Source organism: Centruroides vittatus, unplaced genomic scaffold, assembly GCF_030686945.1.
Source record: "Centruroides vittatus isolate TY-2023 unplaced genomic scaffold, ASM3068694v2 contig_2696, whole genome shotgun sequence".
NCBI classification, from domain to species: domain Eukaryota; kingdom Metazoa; phylum Arthropoda; class Arachnida; order Scorpiones; family Buthidae; genus Centruroides; species Centruroides vittatus.
The window spans coordinates 1,169,337-1,190,788 of NW_027121716.1; the positions used below are offsets into that span (position 1 = coordinate 1,169,337).

A 21,452-nucleotide genomic window follows, 5' to 3' on the forward strand; every position below is an offset into this window, starting at 1 on the left:
GTTATAGTTTTTAGTAGTCCAAATTTATGGTGCATGTGCTTTGTTGTTTCCCCTTACCCTCTAATTTTACAATCCTTCCTACAGGCATGTTCCACCATCTAAAGCAAAGCCTTACGGACTCCGTACAAACAAAACCTGACAACAAAACAAAACCCGACAACAACAAGGGTGGTAAGATAAATTGCCTTGTGTGATTCTTTGTTGTCTGGTGGATCTTTTAGTAGAAAGTCCCATTCATCTTCTCTCTAATCCCTTTCAGACATACCTTGCTTCATAATAGTAAGATAGGCAAATTTTGCCATACAATAGATTTATTTAAAAAATTATTTCTTCTTTGTATCTCATCTTGTATATAGTCTACCTTAGTAGAATTAACAGTAGTTGGAAGCAATTATTTTTTTGAAAATTATTATCAAAAAAATGATTGAAAATTATTGCTTTCTATGTACAAATGCTTAGTAATGTGATTGTCTTAAGTGTTTTGAGACTGTTAATAATGTGTTCAAAATGTGCAACAACAAATTCTTTTATTTTTTAATAGGTGCACTTGTAAATGTGACTGCTTTAACTAGTGCAGTGTTTGGTGGAATGGGATCAGGTGATAAAGGAGAGTCCCGTTCTCCTAGTCCTGATGTAAGAAGAGAAAAAAACGAAACTCCAGTAGAAACAACTTCAAATAAGTCCCGTCCTGTGTCTAATTCAGTGGAACAAACAGAAAATAAAGAAAAAACACCTTTACTGAATGCTGCTGAACCAAGTAAATTCTTTATTCAGCATATAGTGTACTTATATATATATATATATATATACATACATATACAGGGGAGTACAAAAGTAGGTATACAGTTGTTATTATCGAAAAAAAACATTCAGGGAGAAAATAGAAAGAAAAAACATTTATTTTTATGTACAAATTAAATCACAAATAAAAAATACAAACTAATAAAAGATAGTAAAAGTAAAAAGTTAATAAAAGAAAGTAAAAGTAAAGATAGTAAAGTAAATGAACACCAAACATTTGTATTTCTCAGTTTCTCAACTGTATACCTACTTTTGTACCTCCCTGTATATGTATGTTTTTTTTTTTTTTTTTCAAGTATAATTTTAATTGAAAAATATAAAACAAATTAGTGAAAAATTATTTAAATTTTAATTATTATAAAATACTTAAGTTCTGTAAATATATCTATTCCAATAACCTTAAACAGCTTTGCAAAGTATACTTTGCGAAGCTGTTTAAGGTTATTGGAATATTTATATTTATTATTGCTTCATTTCTCAAGATGGATTTTTAAGTTCTGTAAATTTGTGCAGATAACTTGCAGATTTTCTGTGTTTAAAAGGTAGTTTGAAAATTGATTTGGATTATGTGAAAATTTTAAATTGCAGTTTCAAACTCATAAAACATCTTTCCTTTGTCTAGAGACATTGACAATTGTATTTACCATCTTGAGTTTAAAGCTACTATATAAGATTTAAATCTCAAGTTCAGTAAAAAATCAGTATTCACTATATATTAATTCTAGATTTAAATCTTAATCATGATTAAACTTGCTGATATTGGAAAGTTAATTCTTGAATTACAGATTAAGGCATGTGGTATGTAGATTCTTAGTGAAATGACATGGATGTGTTTGATTTTTATGATTATTCTAAGCTCTTAAAAGTTATGAATTTAGAATAAAATAGTTTATTTGCTAAATGCAAATATCATAATGTTATGATTGAGGCAGAGCATTAGTGAAACCAATTAGTAAAATATAATACCAAATTTCTGACATCCCTGAAAGCACAACACTCACGTTGCCTTTTGCCTATAAGTAGTCCTACATATAGACAAATATGTAGCAAGTTCTGCATTTTGAGCTGACCATGTAATAGTAAATTCAGTATTATTTAAAATAGATTTGACTGATGAAGAGCAATTATATTTATATTTAACACAATAGATCTCATTTCAACATAGAATTATAATATATCTTTGGAAACCTAATAGAATTTATTTTAAGAATATTTATTTGAGAATTATTCAAATGAGAAAACGAGTAATATCCTTATGACCTAACTACAAGCATAAAATGTATCCTGGAATAGATTGTGAAACACAAATTTCTTGACAAATACATAAAAGATCCAGTCAAATTTGTTAAGATAACGAAAACTCCAAACCTGTGAATTGTGAGAACTGAAATTTGAACAATAGTGAGAACAGTTTTAATGTCTAACTCACTCAGCATGATTTTCAGCCAGTATAGATGCAAGTTTGATGACTTTTAGGAAAATCAGTTAATTTCGCGTCAGGAAAAACCTAGGGCTGATTGAATGTGGGTGGTGATGCTGGAGGCAGAAATGACAAGTGTTTTATGAAGAAAACTATTTATTGAGATTGAAGGATGCTTACATGTGATGAGTACAAAGGTCTGTGTCTTGAGGTATCACTCATTGGATGTTGTGCTGGTATGATGTGTTGAAGTCCTGGGGCAGGCGAGAGGAGTTCATCAGTCTTTGGCTTTGGCAACTGATGGAGGTGCGATGCTTGTTCTGATGGAAGATGGCACAATTTCGGCAGTACCCCAATTAAGTGATTGCAATCCAGAGGGCGACTCTCTGTTTGACCTTGAATTACTGATTTTTATAGTTCCCCCCAGTATCCGTATTTCTGATTGGCCCCATGTCCCATTCCTCGCTTCACAATTGATCTCTCCTTTGTCTCTAGGTAAAAACAAAGACCTGATCGGGTCAGAAGAAAGGTCTGATTCGAGGCGTCTATTTGACTCCTTTTGGTAGACTCTGATCAGAGATTGTTGATAGAACTATAGGCCTTGCACTCATAATTTAGTTCATTGTTTCTGTTTTCTGTAGTGTTGTCACCAGGCCAGTTTTTAAATTCATGGTCTAGATTAATTATTAATTTGTCTAGTCTTTGTAGAAATTGTAATTTTTGGTGAAAAAAATAAATTATAATTTAAATTTATTTTGATTTTTATTTTAAACAGTTAAGCCTTTAACTTCATACCCCCACCCAAACTTATCCCTAGACTAAGAATGACAGAAAGTGTACTTTTAAAATTCTAACTAGCAAATATCTCTGGCAAATATTAAGTTTGTTCCAACCCAAGTCTCTAACTGGCTTAAAACTGGCATGCACACTCTTCAGTTCTTGGCTGTAAAATGACATTGTGCATGCTTCGTACGGTTTCAAATTCAAACTAGTCAGGGACTTATGTTGGAACAAACCTATTGTCCAGCTCAGCAATTTTGAAAAGATGACAACACTAGTTTTCTGTCATTTTGGAACTTTAACAATCGTACGCAATGTTTTTCTATCCATCAAATTTTCCCCTTTTTCGAATTTTTACCCTAGATCGACTGTTTATGAGCACTTGTGTCAGAGTTCTACCTTTCTGGATCGACATTCCATCTGATCCATTATGTCATTCATCTTTGCATTGCATTCATTTTGCCAACTACAGTTTTGTTTTTCTTCCTCTCTCTTACATAACTAACATGACGATAGTGTTTTGCTTTTAACATGTAAAAATTAAAGTTTAGTTTTGACTTGTTCTGGAACTTCACATAGGCCACACATTATTTATAGCTTTAATGAACAAGCAATAAAGTAATCACTGGCCAGATCAAAAACATCTTTCCTTGAATGGGATACCAAGATAATGTGAGGTTCTGGATGGAATTCAGAATTACATGCTAAAATGTAAATGAGCTTCTGACAGAGCAGTTAAACTCCCACCTTTTGAATGAAAAAAATATGACAAAGTTAAACAATGATGTAGCAAAACAACATATTTAATTAAATAATGTCTTGAGGAGATGATTATAAATTCTTGATGTCAAAAAGGTAAACACAAAAGACTTGAATTATGAGAGAGTATTTACCAAACTTTGAAATCTTATCTAATAGGCATCAGTTGAATGTTGATGTTGATTCCTCCTGTTGCCCAAAATATCTCGAGTTGTCATCTGGAAACAAGGATGTAACAATGAGGGATATCAATCAATTGGAATGCAGGATCAGGATGCAAACCCTTTAAAAACTCATATCTCAAAGACAAAGGTTCTTTCTCCAAGATCCAAATTATTTTCTTGAGGATTTAAAACTCACTTATAAAAAGTTCTTACCATGTGATCTGTCTTTTCTAGCTGATCAATTTTCTCTCAGAAGTTAAAATTTTAACACGACTAGAGTGTAAGTTCCTTGTGCTGTGCTTTCTGAATGGCCAACTGTTGGACAAACATCTCAGTCAACCCACAAGTTCCCACCTGATCTGAAATTCAACTGGATGAAGCCAGTTGAATTTCAGATCAAGTTGATTGATATCTGGTGAATCAATGGCTCCAGAGCCATTGATCAATCATTATCAATATCAATCATTTAGCGACTTAGGACTGACTTAGACTAGCAACATTTGGACCCTCTCTGGACTTTATTTGAGTAAAGAAATGCTTACAAAATTTCAGCCCATTTATCTCCTAGAAAAGACAGTTCATAATATTGGTCTAAATAAATTCATTCTTTTGATTTAACACTCCCCTCAATGATTTGTCCATTGTCTCTTACATGAAGATTTTAATCATTAATGAGTCCAACTTATCTAGCATATTTAACATATTTTACAGTACACACTGGTTTGGTTAGAATATCCACTATCATTTCATTGGTAGGACAATACATAATTTTTATATTCCCATCCTTCATTTCAGTCCTTATGAAATTATACTTGACGTCAATATGCTTCATACATTGACGTACAATAGAGCATCGATTACCCGACCCCCGATCAACTGTCACATCAGTTAACCGACCGCGTTCTAGTCGGCAAATTCAAATGTCCGCTAGTGATGTGGTGCTACAATATTTGGCCATGTCTTGATACTTTAATATTATATTTTGTTAAATTTTTACATGTTTTAGCTGGCAACACTGGCTCGACCATGAAAGGAAGGCCAGTATTTAAATCAGGCTTAATTTTATTTAACGACGCTATCCAATTGCTGTTTTTAAAGCATGTGCATGATTTAGCGGCAAAAAACGAGTGTCAGCTGAGAAGCAAAAGAAAATTTTGGACTTCTTTTTCTAATGTATAGGCCTACTTTATGTAAAATATGTAACCCGAATATATATTTTTTGTTTTATATTTTTCAATATACAGTACAGTACTGTATTTATTTTGTGCAAAATAAAGAAATAATTTTTAACGATACAATAGCAATGATTATTATTTAAAAAGAAATTTTGTTAGGCTTAACATCAATGAAAATTTAACGCAAAGTTGGTTAATAGCGATGTACCAATACACTATACTAATAACTGAAAAGTATGAAAAAACACATTATCTGTTTTTTCACTTATCCGACCAACCCCAGTCCCCAATTGAGTCGGATAATCGATGCTCTACTGTATATGATTGTTCTCTGCCACTTTCATACAACGTTGGTTGTCTTCACACGCAGTCACTTCCTTATCAGTGATATCTTCAAAATCCTGAAAGGTTCTTCTTAGCCAAGAAGTTTCCTGGGTGGCTTTACAGTGCAACATACTCGGCTTCAGTTGAAGACAGCATTATGTTACTTTGTTTCTAGGATACAGAGCTGTCCTGTTATTTAAAGATATAACCTGTATGTGATTTTCAATCTCCTGCCCAGTCTGAGTTGACAAAAGATTCTAGTGTTGTTTTCACCCAATTTCAGCCTCCAATCGGCTGTCCATTCAGATATCAAAACATTCCCTTCACTTCAATCCAGTCTGTCAATCTTGGTTACTTAGCACATTGGGCAAGGATGGAAACTTCTGCTAATATATCTGGGTGTGTGTTAGTTGTGTAAGGTCGCCGACAGGTGGGGATAAGTTAATTCCGTGTCAGGATGAACCTAAAGGACGTTTGCATGTGGGTGTGGCGGAGGAGGCAAATGATGACAAGTGTTTTACGTACGGAAACCCGTTTATTGGATAACATATATGCTTACATCCACAATTGACAGTCCACTTCTCTACAGTCTTTTGGAGTGGTGAGGATTTCCCTTCCGTCAAAGCCCCGGGGCAGACGGGATGAGATTGCTGGACAGATGCTTGCAGAGGTGCTGAGGCGTCCTATGTTGTTGGCAGCAACACAACACAACACAGATCACGGCTCTTTGCAGGATGCAAAGGAGACTCTCCCCGACCTTGGAGATTCCAATTTTTATAGTTCTTTGCTCGCTATTCCAATTTCCGATTGGTCTCTCCTTTGTTTCTAGGCGAAACTCGGGACAACCCAGGTCATGGAAAAGGTCCAATTCGGGGTGTCCATCTGGCGCCTTTTTGACCATTGTGTTCGGAGATTGTTGATAAATTTACAAGACTCAAACTCATAATTTAGCCCGTTAATTGCAATTTCTGTCATCTAGGAACTTTTATGATTCAAGCGCGATGTTTTTCTATCTATTAAACTGTTCCTCCCCTTTCGAAGTTGTCTTCTTAGATCGACTATTTATGAGCACTCAAGTCAGAGTTTCACCTATTTATGAGCTTTTGTGTCATAATTGTATTTGAATTATGACACAAAAGCTCATAAATAGGTGAAATTCTGACTCGACTGCTCATAAATAGTCGATCTATGGGCTTTCGTGTCAGAATTCTACCCTTCCGTTTGACACAGACAGATCGTTTTTAACACGTGTTTTGGCACGTGTTCCGACACACTTTTACATTTTGCGTCGCAATGTCTAGATCAAGAGTTTTTTTTCTTTTTCTCTCCCTCTCTTTTCTATATAATCTATTGTTATAATTTAAATGCAAGAATGTCGTGATTTACGGACCTTGTCTGCCACCTCACAGAGCTCCTTGCCTTTTTAAAATGTTGCTTGGGATAGCAACAATTTAGCTGGCAGCTTGGGAAGCTGTCAGTCCACGCCTCCGTCTTACCGGAAGTGACAACCGCGTAACTTTACTCTTAACAGGACAACATCTAATTTGTACAATTACTATTGACTGACAATTAACAAGACATGCGGGAGAAAGAATTTGGTTGACAGACATTCCTCTTGGGCAACCTTCCAGGTAATGTTGGAAGTTTACATTTGCAGGGGCAAAACGCGACATTTCTTTTTTACACTCCCGCATAAATATGGACAAAACAATTCACAAAATTTTTTATACCCAACTTTACACGGCCATGCATGTTCACAAGTAAAGTGATGGGTTTATTTAGAAAAGAAATGAATAGAGTAAATATATGTTTATTCGAGTACATACATATATAAATATAAATATTATGTACAGGTTATTAGGTGATATATATGGAGTATAAAAAATAAGACTTTGGAACAATATACGAAGATTTTTCCTTCCCTTTGGGCATTTTCGATTCTTTATTGGCTTATTTTTACTTCCTTGAGCTTCAGGGGCTGGTCCTTCCTACAGTCGGTGGTTCCCGCTTTGTGCTCGTCCACACGCGTTTTGTTCTCTGTACAGGTTTTGACAGCGCTGCATGACCTCCAGGATTTCTTGTCCTCGGCCCACTCCCTGTCGGGGTCGAGGCGAATTGATCTCTGTTCTGACCGATGGAGATGGTCGAAGTCTGTTAGTGTTTTGGGAGGTTACCTCTGGGTGATCTGAGCCACTGTTTGGATCACCGTTTGGCCTGACTGTCGTCGATCGCAACCCTGACTTCCTCTGGTTTTGGATTTGGATTGCTCGTATTTCGGCGAGCCCGTTGACCTCATCCACCTCCGCTTGTAATTCATTGGGGACCACTGCCTTCTGAGGGAGAACAATTATTTCTGGGTATCAGGGTGTTTCCACCCCTCAAACCTGTCTGATGGCGTGTCGAAGAGCACGTTCGTTCACCTTATGCTTTGGGTCCTCTTGGCGGAGGCTTGGAAAAAATATTCCTTCAAGATCGGCGTCATCCAAATTCCAGAGTTCAGTGGACTCCAGTTGTCTGGCAAGACATAAAGAAAGGTGAAATTTAATAAGCAAAAGTTCACACTCTACTTCAAGAATTTATGATGTATGTGAGCGACACAATTTTGCCGCGTTAACTCCGACAGGTATACCTGCATTTACAATATTCTTAGAAGAATTTTTGACTGATTTGAGCTATTACTATTCTCCATCTTGCTCTGTCCCTTCTGTTTGGCTCCAGTTTCTTCCAGGCTGGATAGTCACCGTGATTGACAGGGTCAAATTTTCGAGCATTCTTTCTAACATTCTGGAGTGCAGGATTAAGCAATCGCCTGACCCGGTGATTTTTTGACATCACTCATTATACTTCTCAGGATCGATTCTCACACCACGAGTCTGCCCTTTCCTCTAAACTTGATTTTCCCTTTAAAATGTTTCGCGTCTTGTCGAGTTCCGACGTTTCTGACAACTACATAAAGAAGGTAGGCATTTTGTATGTTCTCGGTTTTTATAATTTGGATAAGAAAGTCTCGTTGGTAACAGTGTAGTCATGTGAGCCAAGTCAACGGCTGAATTGAATCTAGTCCAATAATTATCACTTGGGCAGATTCATGATTTAGGTGGAGTGAGGGAGAATGACCTTCCATTAAATGAGGGACTATCTGTTGGTGGCTCCCTTCCCATGGACAGAAATCGTCCATAGCAGGACATGAACAGGTTTTGAAGGAGCATCCTCTTTTGTGAGCCTCTCGCTCGAGTGTAAAGAATCCTATATCCTAAGAAAGTGCTCTTAGGATATAGGATTCTTTACACTCGTTGTCCCTATACTTACAGGGTAAAGCCACGATTTCGGCCAATTTTTCCAAGGAAAGATTTTGATGGTTACCCATTTCCCCACGGCAAGTCGGACACCATTGTACCAGCTCCTTGCATCTAGAACAGATCATATGAGCCGCCGGGCACTGATACATCGGAGGCGACATGTGTTCATAACACACAGGACACTCAAATAGGGTGACCAGTGCGGGATCAGAAAGGGGACATTGAGCGGGTCCTCGCCTGCCGTTCACTGTCTCAGTGGGAGTAGTAGCCGTTGATTCTTCCATTTCTTCCTTTCATTCATATTAATATTATATATATATACAGTACACACTTAAAGTAGAACAGGATTCATTATGATGATGATGAACAATTATTAAATACTTATTCATCATCATTTAAATAAAATAAATTTCATGTTAGCATTTTTCAAATGAAAAATATCGAGTCTTCAAAGTTTATAAAAAATGATTTATTAATTTAGATGATTTACTGAAAATTAACATAAAATTACTTATATGATTTTCATATTGTTATAGATATTTTTTAAAAAGTAAAATAATGAAATAATTTATAAATTATTTTTCAAATTTACTGTATTTTCTTGCATATAACCTGCAGTTGTGTGTTTAAAAGTCAGTTGAAAAGGAGGTATAGGTTATACAATGGGGTGTGTTATATGCCAATTTTAAATTGTGATTATGAACTCATATCTGTGGCTGTAATGGCTGTAATTTGGGAGTAATGGCTACTCCCAAAGGCACAGTCTGTATGATGGAGCAGGTTATTTGTTACAGCAAGTTATAGACATGAAAATACAGTAAACATAAATATTAAATGTGATAAACAATTTTATAATATAGAACAAAAATAACTAACTAAAATATAAATAATAATTAAATTTTATATAGAAAAGTTATTTGATAAATAATTTTACAAATATCCCATTTATGACATTTCTGAATTTAAGATGATATAATTAGGAAGTTTTTCTTCACTATTTTAGTCATTGGTGTAACTGTTATGTACATACAGTGCATTAGGGTATCTGAATTTAAAATTTTCTTTATATTATTCTTTATATATAATTGTAATCTTATATATTTACAATTTCTATCCTTCCCAATATTCAGTATCAGAAATATCCTCTCCTATTTCAACACATGCCATACCAACTTCCCAAACCGTCCCAGATAATGAAGAAGGACCACGACCAAGGTCTGGACCAGGACGCTTAGTCACTTCAACAAGAACACCTCCTAGATCCAGCTCTAGTATCACAATCCCATTATCATCCACTTCCCCTACTGGTCAAAGTGCTGGAGATGTTTCAACATCACCTCATCAACCCCCATTTCCTCTACCATCCTCTGGAACCCATAATCAAACATTGGAAATAAAATTGGAACATCTTAGTAGGTAAATATATTATTTTATTTTATAGATGGACATTCAAACAAATTTACTGATTTAATTTTCAAGACGGACCAATTAATTTTGTAAGTTACTAATATTAAATAAGCATTAGTTTTTAAAAAATAATTTGTCTTCTTACTATATCTTCATCAATTCTTTAGTATTCAATAATGAATGAATTTTAAACACTAAAAAAAAAATAATTTTATATTAAACAGTTTGAGAAATTATTTAGAATGGTTTGTGAATTAAAAATGCAGTCATTACATAAATTATAAAAATATGGAGAAGCTGCATTTTATATATGTACAGTACATTTTACTTTTGCTATTTTTACTTTTTTACTGTAATTAATTTGCCATAAATTAATTTTAATTAAAAAAAATTGAGCAGATCCTAAACAGGTGAACCAGAGTGAAAATTGATAAATAGAAAACAAATATAAACCATTTGTTTACCAAACAGATTATTTTAACAGGTTTATAGATTAGTATTGATAGTATCCCACAGAAAATTACAAAAAGAAAAATAAAACCTTCATATAACCCTCCCTACCATATACTCCACCCCTCTGGGGCAGCTATTGAAAGTAATATAATTACCGGCATGCAGTTTAGAAGTTGCTCTCTCAAGCATTAAAATATTGCTTTTTCTGTTTCATTTCTGTTAACAAATCATTGTATACACATGAATACCAACCCCAAGTATTTTATAGTTATCATATTCACTTCTAGATTATTCAAACAAGTTTGGATAACTATTAATAATTAATATAAAATAAATTTTTCTAAACATAGGTGGTTAGACTGCTGATGTTTTGTACTATAGTTTTGGTTCAAGAAAACCTTTTTCATTAATTTGTTATCATTTCAAAGTAATATTAGTTAATGTTGATGTTATTGTGATAGTGACATGGAACAAAGAGTTGTTTTGCCACATTTACTTAACACATTGATTATTAATTAACAATTATCTGATCCATTTTGCATACTAAAATTTTTAATTAGTTAAAACTGTTAATTAAAAAAAATAATAATATCTTTTAAGAAACTCTGAATTAATAAAGTAAGATTTATAGTAAGACATCTTATTAACAGGATAAATTATTTTTATATAATAATATCTGCAACCATAAGGAGGAAAAAATAATTACTTCACATTATTTATTTATAAAGAATCCTGAATTTAGAAAATATTTTCCTGAATTTTATATTAATAAACTGGAAGAAAATTTAATTGAATTCAGAATCAAGATAAGTTTACCATGCTTTATACACTGCTGGTTTGGCATTTAGCACAAATAGTTTATATTAAGTTTATAAAATGAAATTAAGTTTAACCAATAACTTTATTAAAAATGTTCACTTCTTTCCTTTCTTTCTGGGTTTCCATTTACAGCTCAGAGCTCTGGTGCCTTTTACCTGCTGCATCTCCCATGGCCAAGCCCTGCAGCCCATTCAAATCATTGAAGTCAGAAGGCTTTTTATTTTTAACACAGTCAAACCTCAGTTTTGAAACTCAATTTGTTCTCAAAGCAAAACAAATTTTCCCATATGAAACAATATAAAATGAATTAATCTGTTCCTGACCCACAAAACAAAGCCTTCTTTTTACCTTTTTTAGTTGAATTTCATGCATAAAAATGCAATATAATATATAAAATGGATAAAGATATAGATAGAACATCTTGCTTTTAATACATATAATACTATCACCACTAACTGAAACTGAAGCCATCACTTTACAAAAAAGTGTTATAAATAGACACTCAATTCTGCCTGGATGAAATATAACTAAATCAATCAAGACAAACAAGTTTTTTCCCACACATTCCAATGACTTCAAATATTAATAGTTGACCAGTATTAGTTAGTAAAGTGATCCATATTGGATAGGTTGTGATTAGGGATTGCAATCCAGCAGTGTTTTGAATCCAGCTGGATTTTTGCTGGATTGAAATCTTTCCATGTATTTTTGGTACAATAAAGTGTTATCTATCTATCCTGCAATTTATGTTTTTTTTTTAATGAAATAAAACATTTTAAAAAAATACTTAAGAAGCTTTTTTTATTTAGACTGGTCACTATAAATCAGTAAAACTTCTTACACATTTAGGTAGTAAACTTAACTTTGGTTTCGGTTTAACACTTGAGATAGAGATAATTTACTTTACATTAAATGTTTAGTTAGATTATAATTATAATCTTTAAGTTAAATAATAGCAAAGGTAATTCTACTGATTAATTTATATTAATATATTATTATAATTAAGGACGGATAATCAGTGGCTAAGTGGCTATCAGTCTTACCAGTTTTCATATATAGGCTCTACATATTAGTCTGTAGTTAGTTTTATATACTTATTCTACTTCCAGTACATATTTATAAGTTAAACTACATCTTTATCAATCCAGCAAAATTTAATAAAATAATAACGTTTTCAATCGTTTTTAACGATCTTCCTTGGTTACAAAAAAATAGAACATTAAATATAGAACATAAAATGTGTTCGGAATAAATATAAAAATTAACAGAAAACGCCCAAACGGACAAAATATAGATAAATAAACAAAATAAATAGTGGAAAAACTATATACAGGGTGGTTTTTTTAAACTGACGGTACTCAGAAACATCTGTAGAGCAATCTAACAGCCAGACTGTCGCCAAATTTGGGAGAGTGACTAAGGATGACATGGAAAAGAGATTCTGCAAAGAAAAAAAGTAGTACCTAAATTCACCGGTAGAGGAGGATTTAGCGCTGTTGTAGTGAAAAAGCTACCAGCACTTCACTGAAGAAAGGGTCATCAGTCGCTTTTTTCCACTTGCATGGCCACCTCGCTCCCTGGATCTAACCCCATGTTACTTTTTCCTGTGGGGTTACTTAAAGTCCAAGGTCTATCTTGGTAGTGTCCCACACTTGATGACTTTGAAGGACAACTTTCTCGAACTGTGATGAACATTCCTGTGGACATGTTATGTTCGGCCATAGAGGACATGGTGTTCAGGATGCAATGCTCAATGTCCAGCAGGACGGTGATCACATTGAAGAAGGGAGAAGGTTATTTGCTGATTAATTAAACTTTCATTATTACACTGAAACCTCTGTCTGATTATTCATTCATGTGTTTGTTAATTGCAGCTGGATTTTATGCAGATTCTTAGCTGTTTTGCTACAACAGCGCCAAATCCACCCCTACCGGCAAATTTGGGTACTACTATTTTCTTCGTGGAATCTCTTTCCCATGTCGTCTTTAGTCACTCTCCCAAATTTGGTGACAGTCCGGCTGTTAGATTGCTCTACAGATGTCTCTGAGTACCGTCAGTTTAAAAAAAAAAACACCCTGTATATAAGATCCAATGAAACCAGCATTGTCCATAATATGGTTTATACAACCAGTTGTCATGTGCGCCTTGCAGATTTCCAATCTCTCAAGATGTTTGACCATTTGTTTATTCGTCGTTGTTTTTATAATTGCCGCTTGATCCCATTGGATGTTAACATCCTTCTGTCTTGCATATGATGCCAGAGCAATGCTGTCAAGGTTCTTACTGATTGTATATTTGTGCTCTTGAGCCTTTGTTTTAAACTGCACATTGTTGCACCCACATAAACAAGCTTGGAATTGAAACGTTGGTTGTGTAAAGGCACCGAATATATACCCGTTGTTGAATTCCGATCCTCTTTCTTTTTATCATTTCTTAAAAGTTTGAAAACAGTGGGATTACGTCAGTATATAATACAAAAATTATCAGACCTGGCAGTACATCTATGTATCTTGTTTTAAAAAAAACGGGATGTAATTAAGCACTATTCTTTTTATATTTATTCCAAACACATTTTATGTTCTATAGTTAATGTTGTATTTTTTTGTAACTGAGGAAGATCGTTAAAAGCGATTGAATACGTTATTATTTTATTAAATTTTGCTGGATTGATTAAGGTATAGTTTATTTATAAGTAATTTAATTATAGTAAAGTAGTGAGTAAGTAATTAGTAGCAGTCTAGTAGTTAGCAAAGCGGCAATGCGACAATGAAAAATAATAATAAAATAAAAATAACGCTCGGACTCAGTTCTTTACACCCAAATTATATTTTGGGTGGGATGTAGACTTTTGCGCAATTATTTAGAAAGTTAATTAAGTATTTGCGGATCCGCAGTGCTGGATCCAGCAGGCCGAAGAATGCGCTGGATCCAGCTGGATTGCTGGATGAGGGATCCAGCAATTGCAATCCCTAGTTGTGATGGCTCTGCACATGATTAAAGTTGCTAACCTTAACATCCAAAAGATTTCATATGACTCATTTAGATAAAAGAAATTATTCTTGCATGTTTACATAATTTTTTTATGTGATAATAGTGTTTAAATTTTGGCAACAGAATGCATAAACTGTGCAGGAAGTGTACTCTGGTAAATATTGCATTTATGAAAAAATTATTTGGCTGCAATTTGAAAAATTGTAGACCTATAAATTCTCACTGTTGTTACCTATCTATCTGTCCTTCCTTAATCTCGAGAAAGGAGTTAGATAGATGAAAGTCAAGACCAGATGTGGAAAGCTTAGGGCAGGAGGTCCAGATTAACTATATAAGAACTTCCAGTCTAGACAGGAAGTCATGTTACTTCAATTCAAAATTTTTCCCTAAACTGAGTTAGATAGATAATTTGCATGACTCCAGTGTTAACAGGAACAGTGTAATGTACAAGGGCAAGACCACCACTAAAAGAACTGATCCCAAACAGGTGAATCCAATTAAATGGTGAACCCATGTAAAATACTATTTTTAGTATCTCAGGAAACTGACACTAACTGTGGCCGGTAAAACTTGCGTTAACCTAACGGGTACTTTACGCGGATTCAAGATTAGTTAGCCAGGCCTAGGCTTTTACGTGTGCATCGAAAAAATTAGTAAGAATAACGACAAATATCAAGTCAAAGAAAAAGTTTCAAATATATTTAATTAGTAAATCGAATTTAACTATGTACTGTAAAGTACTGTTTTAGTTTCCGACTCTTCCAATGATTATCGACACTACTGGTTCCTGTGTATTGTCGACTAAATAGTTCTTTAGCGACAGCTACTTCGTCAGCTAACGGAGCATAAAGATCCAGGAAGGATCGTTTAAATAACGGCCAACTGTTGCCGATTCGGTGGCGTCCTTCATTCTTCCACCACATTGCTGGGCTACCGCGAAGACAACTAGCAGCAGTATCTACCCATCTAGTGTTCGGAATTTGGTTCACCAGGAAATGCTGTTCGAGATCCTGCAAGAAATCGTTAGCAGTTAATGCTGACCTACCGTTAAATTGGATGGCTGGTGGCGGCAGTGCAGTCTGAAGCCAGACCATCGATGTATTAGATGTAGGCACTTCCTGTCTCGGAGTAGAAGTTTCGGGCCGTACAGCACTTGTAACGTTCAGTGTTGTAGGCTCTACAGTTCCCAACGTGACACATGAAGTCAGATGAGTCACGGCGTTCGTCAAGGATGACACTTGTTGCAACAGTACTGACAACTGCTGTTGCAACTGGTTATATTCGGCTCGGGTGACTGGTGCACTATCATCCATTTTTTTTTTCTACGAGGTTACGAGGTGTTATTCCTCTAAAGCTAAATTCAAGGTCAACGAAAGAAAGCAACAAAGTCTAATATTAACCTTCGGGGTCCCTGTTCGGGCGCCAGTTGTAAAGTACTGTTTTAGTTTCCGACTCTTCCAACGATTATCAACACTACTGTGTGCCGGAAATAACTGTTCCCTAACGGGTACTTTACGCGGATTCGCGTTAGCGTGCACCGAAATTAAATAATGACAAGGTTTGTCAATAACAAAATCAAATATTTAATTAATCTTCTAGCAATAAACTATATACAGTATTTAGTAAAAATCAAACAATAATTTATTCAATGAAATTCAGTAAGAATCACCCCGACAATACTCAATTCAATCTATTTCTAACTTAATTCTATTCCCCTTTGGAATCCGACAAAAGCAAAGACTTAACTTATAAACAATAATTCTTATAAATTACGGATCCTAACCGTCACCTCAATATACTAGGAACCTATTTCCTCAAACTCTCAAGACTTCCTATAATCGTCAATCCACAATTCGAATAACTTCAAAATCGCCTTGGAACTATTTGATCCTATCGGACACCTCTCTCGTTCACTGATATGAATCTCACCAACTCTCGTTGCTATCAGGAATTCACCTCTCCGTCTTCACTTGAGACTCGGGATTTATAGTGTGAGGTGACGTCACAATTCTGAATGAGATCACTCCCCTCATTTACATACTTAATGCTAACAATAAACTTTTTTCGTTTGTCTGGCAGCCTATTTTCTGACAATACTCGCTAACCTTTTACACTATTCGTTTCCACAATTTTTCAGGACGTTTTTATTCTTTAAGGTCTAGCGAGTCCCTACTTCGTGCTTGTGGGGTCTTCCCCCCCTCTTTTTCGGTGCGGACTTACTTTTTTCTGCTCGGGAAGTGCAAGTATGCGCGAGTCTATGGCGCTTTTCTTTCGTGGGTGAGTTGGGTTTTTTTTTTCTATTTTTAAGTTCCTAAGGTGAATGGTGGGGAAACCTTCGTCCTAACAAAATATAAGCCCCCCCAAAAAAATAGAATAATAAGCAAAAATAAAAGTAAATAAAAATAATGCTTGGACTTGGTTCCTTACAGTACAAATGTCTATAATCCAAAACAAAATTTATTAACGAAAATCAACAAGTCTACCCGACAATAAAACTCAGCTACTTAGCTTAACTTAATCTTAATTCCCCTTTGAAAATTCGACAAATCAAATACTTAAGAACTATGAACAAAATCTCTTACGAACTAAATGCCTGTCCATCACCTCACTATACTAGGAACCTGTTTCTTCAATCCTTTCGCTATTGTCAAATTGAATTCCTCTTTAAACACCTTGGATCGCCTAACTTTCAATCTGGACTTTGCCTCAAATGTTTCACTCAGCAGTACACCTTGATCAGGAATCACCTCGTTCGTCTTCAGTTAGCAAGCTGGTTTTATGCGATGAGGTGACGTCACAATTCAGCTAGGTTACTCCCCTTATTTACATACATAATTGTCTAACATCAAATTTCTTTCTGGCAGCTTCAATTCTCTGACAAAATCTTATAAACCGTTTACAAAGCATTTAGCACAATTTTCTGGGATATTTTATGATGGTTTAGTAAGTATTTCTTTTCTAGTGAGTGTGGGGATTCCCCCCTCCATTTTTTCTGCGGACTGTTCATTTCCGCTGGGCAGCGCAAGTGTGCGTGATTTCCTACAGCGCTCATTCTTTCGTGAGTTGGTTTTTCTTCCTTTTTTTTTTGGTTACTAAGAGAGTGGTGGGGAACCTTGTCCTAACTAAACATAAACCCCAAACAAAATATAATAAAACGAAAAATAATAATAAAATAAAAATAACGCTCGGACTCAGTTCCTTACACCCAAATTATATTTTGGGTGGGATGTAGAAAGCCTGGCATTCTGACAATGTCCCAATAAATAAATGTTTGTTAGAACTAGTTTAGTTTATTTGCTTAAGTCAATGTGACACAGGATGAGCGATCTGCTGAGGAGATGCATCCCAGGAAGACTTTTATGTGAAGTTGGTCCCTATTTAGGTGTTACTAACGTGAAGAAAACCCAGAACACTCCATGCCCGAACCCACACTAACTGGTAGTTAGTGTGGGTTCGGGCATTCAGTGGTTTTATCCACTTGGCACTTTTGGGAGTTAAGAAACTATTGTTTAGAAATGAAAAAACTCGAGTTGTTAGATGTGAAAAATTAAATACTTAGACTTCCACAGGGTAACACTTTCTATTCCATGCAGGTAAATGCTACATGCTACCTGTCTCAGTAATGATATAGCACATCTATTTTGCACTATATCATTGTCACAGTACTGTAATATAAAAAAGGATATAATTCTTATATATTTTTAAAAATTATATTTACTTTATTAATCTAAATTTTTTGCCAATGGATGGTGCTATGTGTAAATCAGCAACTCAAATGTAGATAGATAATGTTCTACATCCCACCTAAAATATTGATTCGATTTCTATAAATCAATTAATTTCTAAGTTAAAGTATGTGAATGTAGCTGCCGAGTTTTGTAGCAATTGGTCGAATGGCCTAAGAACAAACGGTATAGTGAACAAACAAACATACATCTTCATTTATACAGGGTGGGCCAGCGAAAACGAAACGGCAGAGTGTTCGTGTTCATCCAAGAAAATCGCTCGGACAGGTCGATTTTATTTTCGAGGGGACATCTTTTGCAATAAAGTTTTTGCGAATCTGAATATTAACTAAACAAACAATTTTTTTCGAAATAAATGTTTGTTTAGTTAATACAAAATAAATGAGTTTTTAAACTTTTTTGTTTCTGTTGTATTCAGAATCGCAAAAACTTTATTGCAAAAGATGTCCCCTCAAGAATAAAATCGACCTGTCCGAGCGATTTGCTTGGACGAACACGAACACTCTGCTGTTTCGTTTTCGCTGGCCCACCCTGTATATGTAGATACTAATTTTTGTTATTTAAGTTGAGTTAAGCACCTTTAAACACAGATTTATGGATGTCATTTATATTACACAAATGCCAATTCATGCAGGTTTTATTAATTAATTTGATTTAAATTCAATTACGACACATACCAAAAAATGGAAATAGTATCTTACCCCATACGCATTGAAATCTAATTTGAATAGCATCATCATCAGTGATTCCTGTCATGATGTCTAATGATGTGAGGTAATCACAGTGCCACTAACTTCTGAATTGATAGTGTCTGGTTGTTGATTGGTCGAGCCATTAACACAAGAAGTTAGGAAGTGGAGTTGACTGTGTCTCTTGCAACTGCACCTATTGGAGCAACAGGTCCTTAACACATCTAGCAGACCTTTACATGATAATGCAAAACACCAAACCAATGCAGGAACTCGAAACCTTCACGTGTAAGTTATTGTCATAAGGGTTGGGGAACGAGCGTAACGACTTGCTGCAGTAGTTGTCACAAGTTTGTATGGCAAAACGTCTTTTGTTTGTAAAGTATCTATATATCATTGTATGACTTAAGCTCAATAAATCAAACATACATTATGTAATAAAGGAACATTTTCCTTGTGGTGCTTAGGCGAGACAAGGAAGACTCTGATCCCATAGCAGAGGAAATGATGATTATTCAATGGGGAAAAAAATCTCTCTCTCTCTAATTAGTGGCCAGCTCTTGCCAAATAGCTTGTTTGGCAACTGATTTGTCGTACGGCAACCGGAGAAAATATGGCATTAAAAATTTTCAAACAATTTGGTTTATTAAGAATAGAATGGCATTTGAAACTCAAGGTTTCTCCATACATAATTTGCAAATTATAAGCAGGAAATCATAGTAAATATATGTTATTGGGATTAATCTCACAAAGCTCAATCCATTAGCATATATTGAAATTAATTCACTTGAAATATGTTTTATGTAAGATTCTGGATCTAGTATTTTTTTTTAATGTTAAATGAAACATGGAGATCTTTATTATACAGAAAACTTTTGATAGAAGTGTTGTAAAGATTTTTAAATTTAATTAATAAAATTACTTTTGTTCATTACTTGCTAATTTTTAATGCTTAATTATTTTAATATTTCTAGGCAAGTGAAAAATGTCGAAGCTAGACTAACTGCTGACATCCAAACTATCATGCAGTTGTTAACTCACCTTATTCAGGTTGGAGCAATACCGGGGGTTCCTGTGTGTCCTACTTTGTCCAAAAATACTCCTTCATCCACACTGTCTTCTTCAGAAAGTCCTTTGGATGCTGTTTCTATGTCGAGACCTATAACACTTCATCCTGGAGATCCTAATAGAGGTAGAGGATTTCGAAGATCTGTTAGTCTACAGAGTACACCGTTGACATTAGACAATGCAGTTCTAAGGCCAGTGTTTCGCAGTTTTGATATACACAATTGGTAAGATTGATTAATAAATTTCTTGTTTATATTAAAATTATTTATTCTAAATAATAAAGAGACTATTGTAATATTAAACAATTTAAATGAACAAATTCTTCATTAATTTATTATTAATAAAAATCACTCGAGAAATTTTAAAGTATTACAGTATGATTCTATTGCTTATAGCAATGGCATGAATATAGTTTTGTATAAGAATTACTTAATGACAGTAAATGCTTTTATGTAAAGAAATATCTGACACATTGTATTTTATTAGTCATCATCTTATTGAAAAAGTATTCACAAAAATATGAAATACATCTCATTTAATACAATTAATTAAATCTATTGAGATTGAAATTTAATATAAGAAAATATTCCTTAAATTTAACTCTCATTAATATAAATGATATGATTTATATTCATTACTTTATTTAATATAAATGTTAAAATATTAAAATAAGATTTCATAAACATTTTTTATTTTACTAAATATAAGACATTAAGATTAAAAAAGTATTTTATTCTTATATAGCTACATACTTTTGGCCATTAGTTTTGAACTTATCACACCACATTTTAGGAATCTTGACTTGGGGTTTTTTTTCTCTTTATTGGGCTTGCAATTTGAAAAAATTATACACGTATAATATCCCACTGTTTTCAGTCTGTCCATGTGTCTCTATCTGTCTGTCTTTCCATAATCTCGAGAATGGTGTTAGATAAATGAAATTCAAGACCAGATATGGAAAGCTTAAGGGCAGCAGTCCTGATGGAAAAGGACAAGTATGATATACAGAGGAGTACTAATTTGAAGTGGATATATTTTAAATTAAATAAATTAAAAATTGCAGCCCTGCATTGTGACAACATCATAATAAATGATTACTCATTTTTTAATAAATTCCAGATTCAATATGTACAGCACTCCAATTCCCAAGTCAAGATTGTGTGATAAGTCCAAAACTAATAGCCAAAGATACATAGCTATATAAAAATAAAAATTTAAAGTTCTGTTTTTACATGGCAGATACATTCCCAAAAGTGTTTTGTTTGAAATTTGTTTATATCATAGAATATATTCAACAATTTCATCTAGATTAATACCAATACAGCACTGTCCTATAACATCATTCTACTATCACCAATCTTTTAAAAACTATATCAATAGTCCTTCAGAATTTTGAAACTATGCAATCTGTCTTTATAATTTATATAGATATTAGCCAAGCCTTCAATTCTGTAATTCCCAATGTCCTTCTCTCAATGCTCAGAGATTACTTCAAAATTTATCCTTGGCTTAATAATTACTATCTCCTTCATATTTGTAAAATTACAGTTGGTGAT

The 21,452-nt window shown here is 34.1% G+C and overlaps 1 protein-coding gene across 6 annotated transcripts in view; it reads left to right on the forward strand.

The window, feature by feature from the left end:
* Positions 1-21,452, forward strand: part of LOC136971740 (potassium voltage-gated channel subfamily H member 6-like) — a 151,353-nt gene that overhangs the window by 113,909 nt on the left and 15,992 nt on the right. For 5 of the 6 annotated variants that reach the window (XM_067266235.1, XM_067266236.1, XM_067266239.1 and 2 more), the window contains 4 exons: positions 85-171; positions 542-757; positions 9,853-10,138; positions 19,803-20,120. In XM_067266235.1, coding sequence (XP_067122336.1) covers positions 85-171; positions 542-757; positions 9,853-10,138; positions 19,803-20,120 — 907 coding nt within the window. The remainder of the gene's footprint in view (positions 1-84; positions 172-541; positions 758-9,852; positions 10,139-19,802; positions 20,121-21,452) is intronic. The other variant, XM_067266237.1, reaches the window with a different exon arrangement.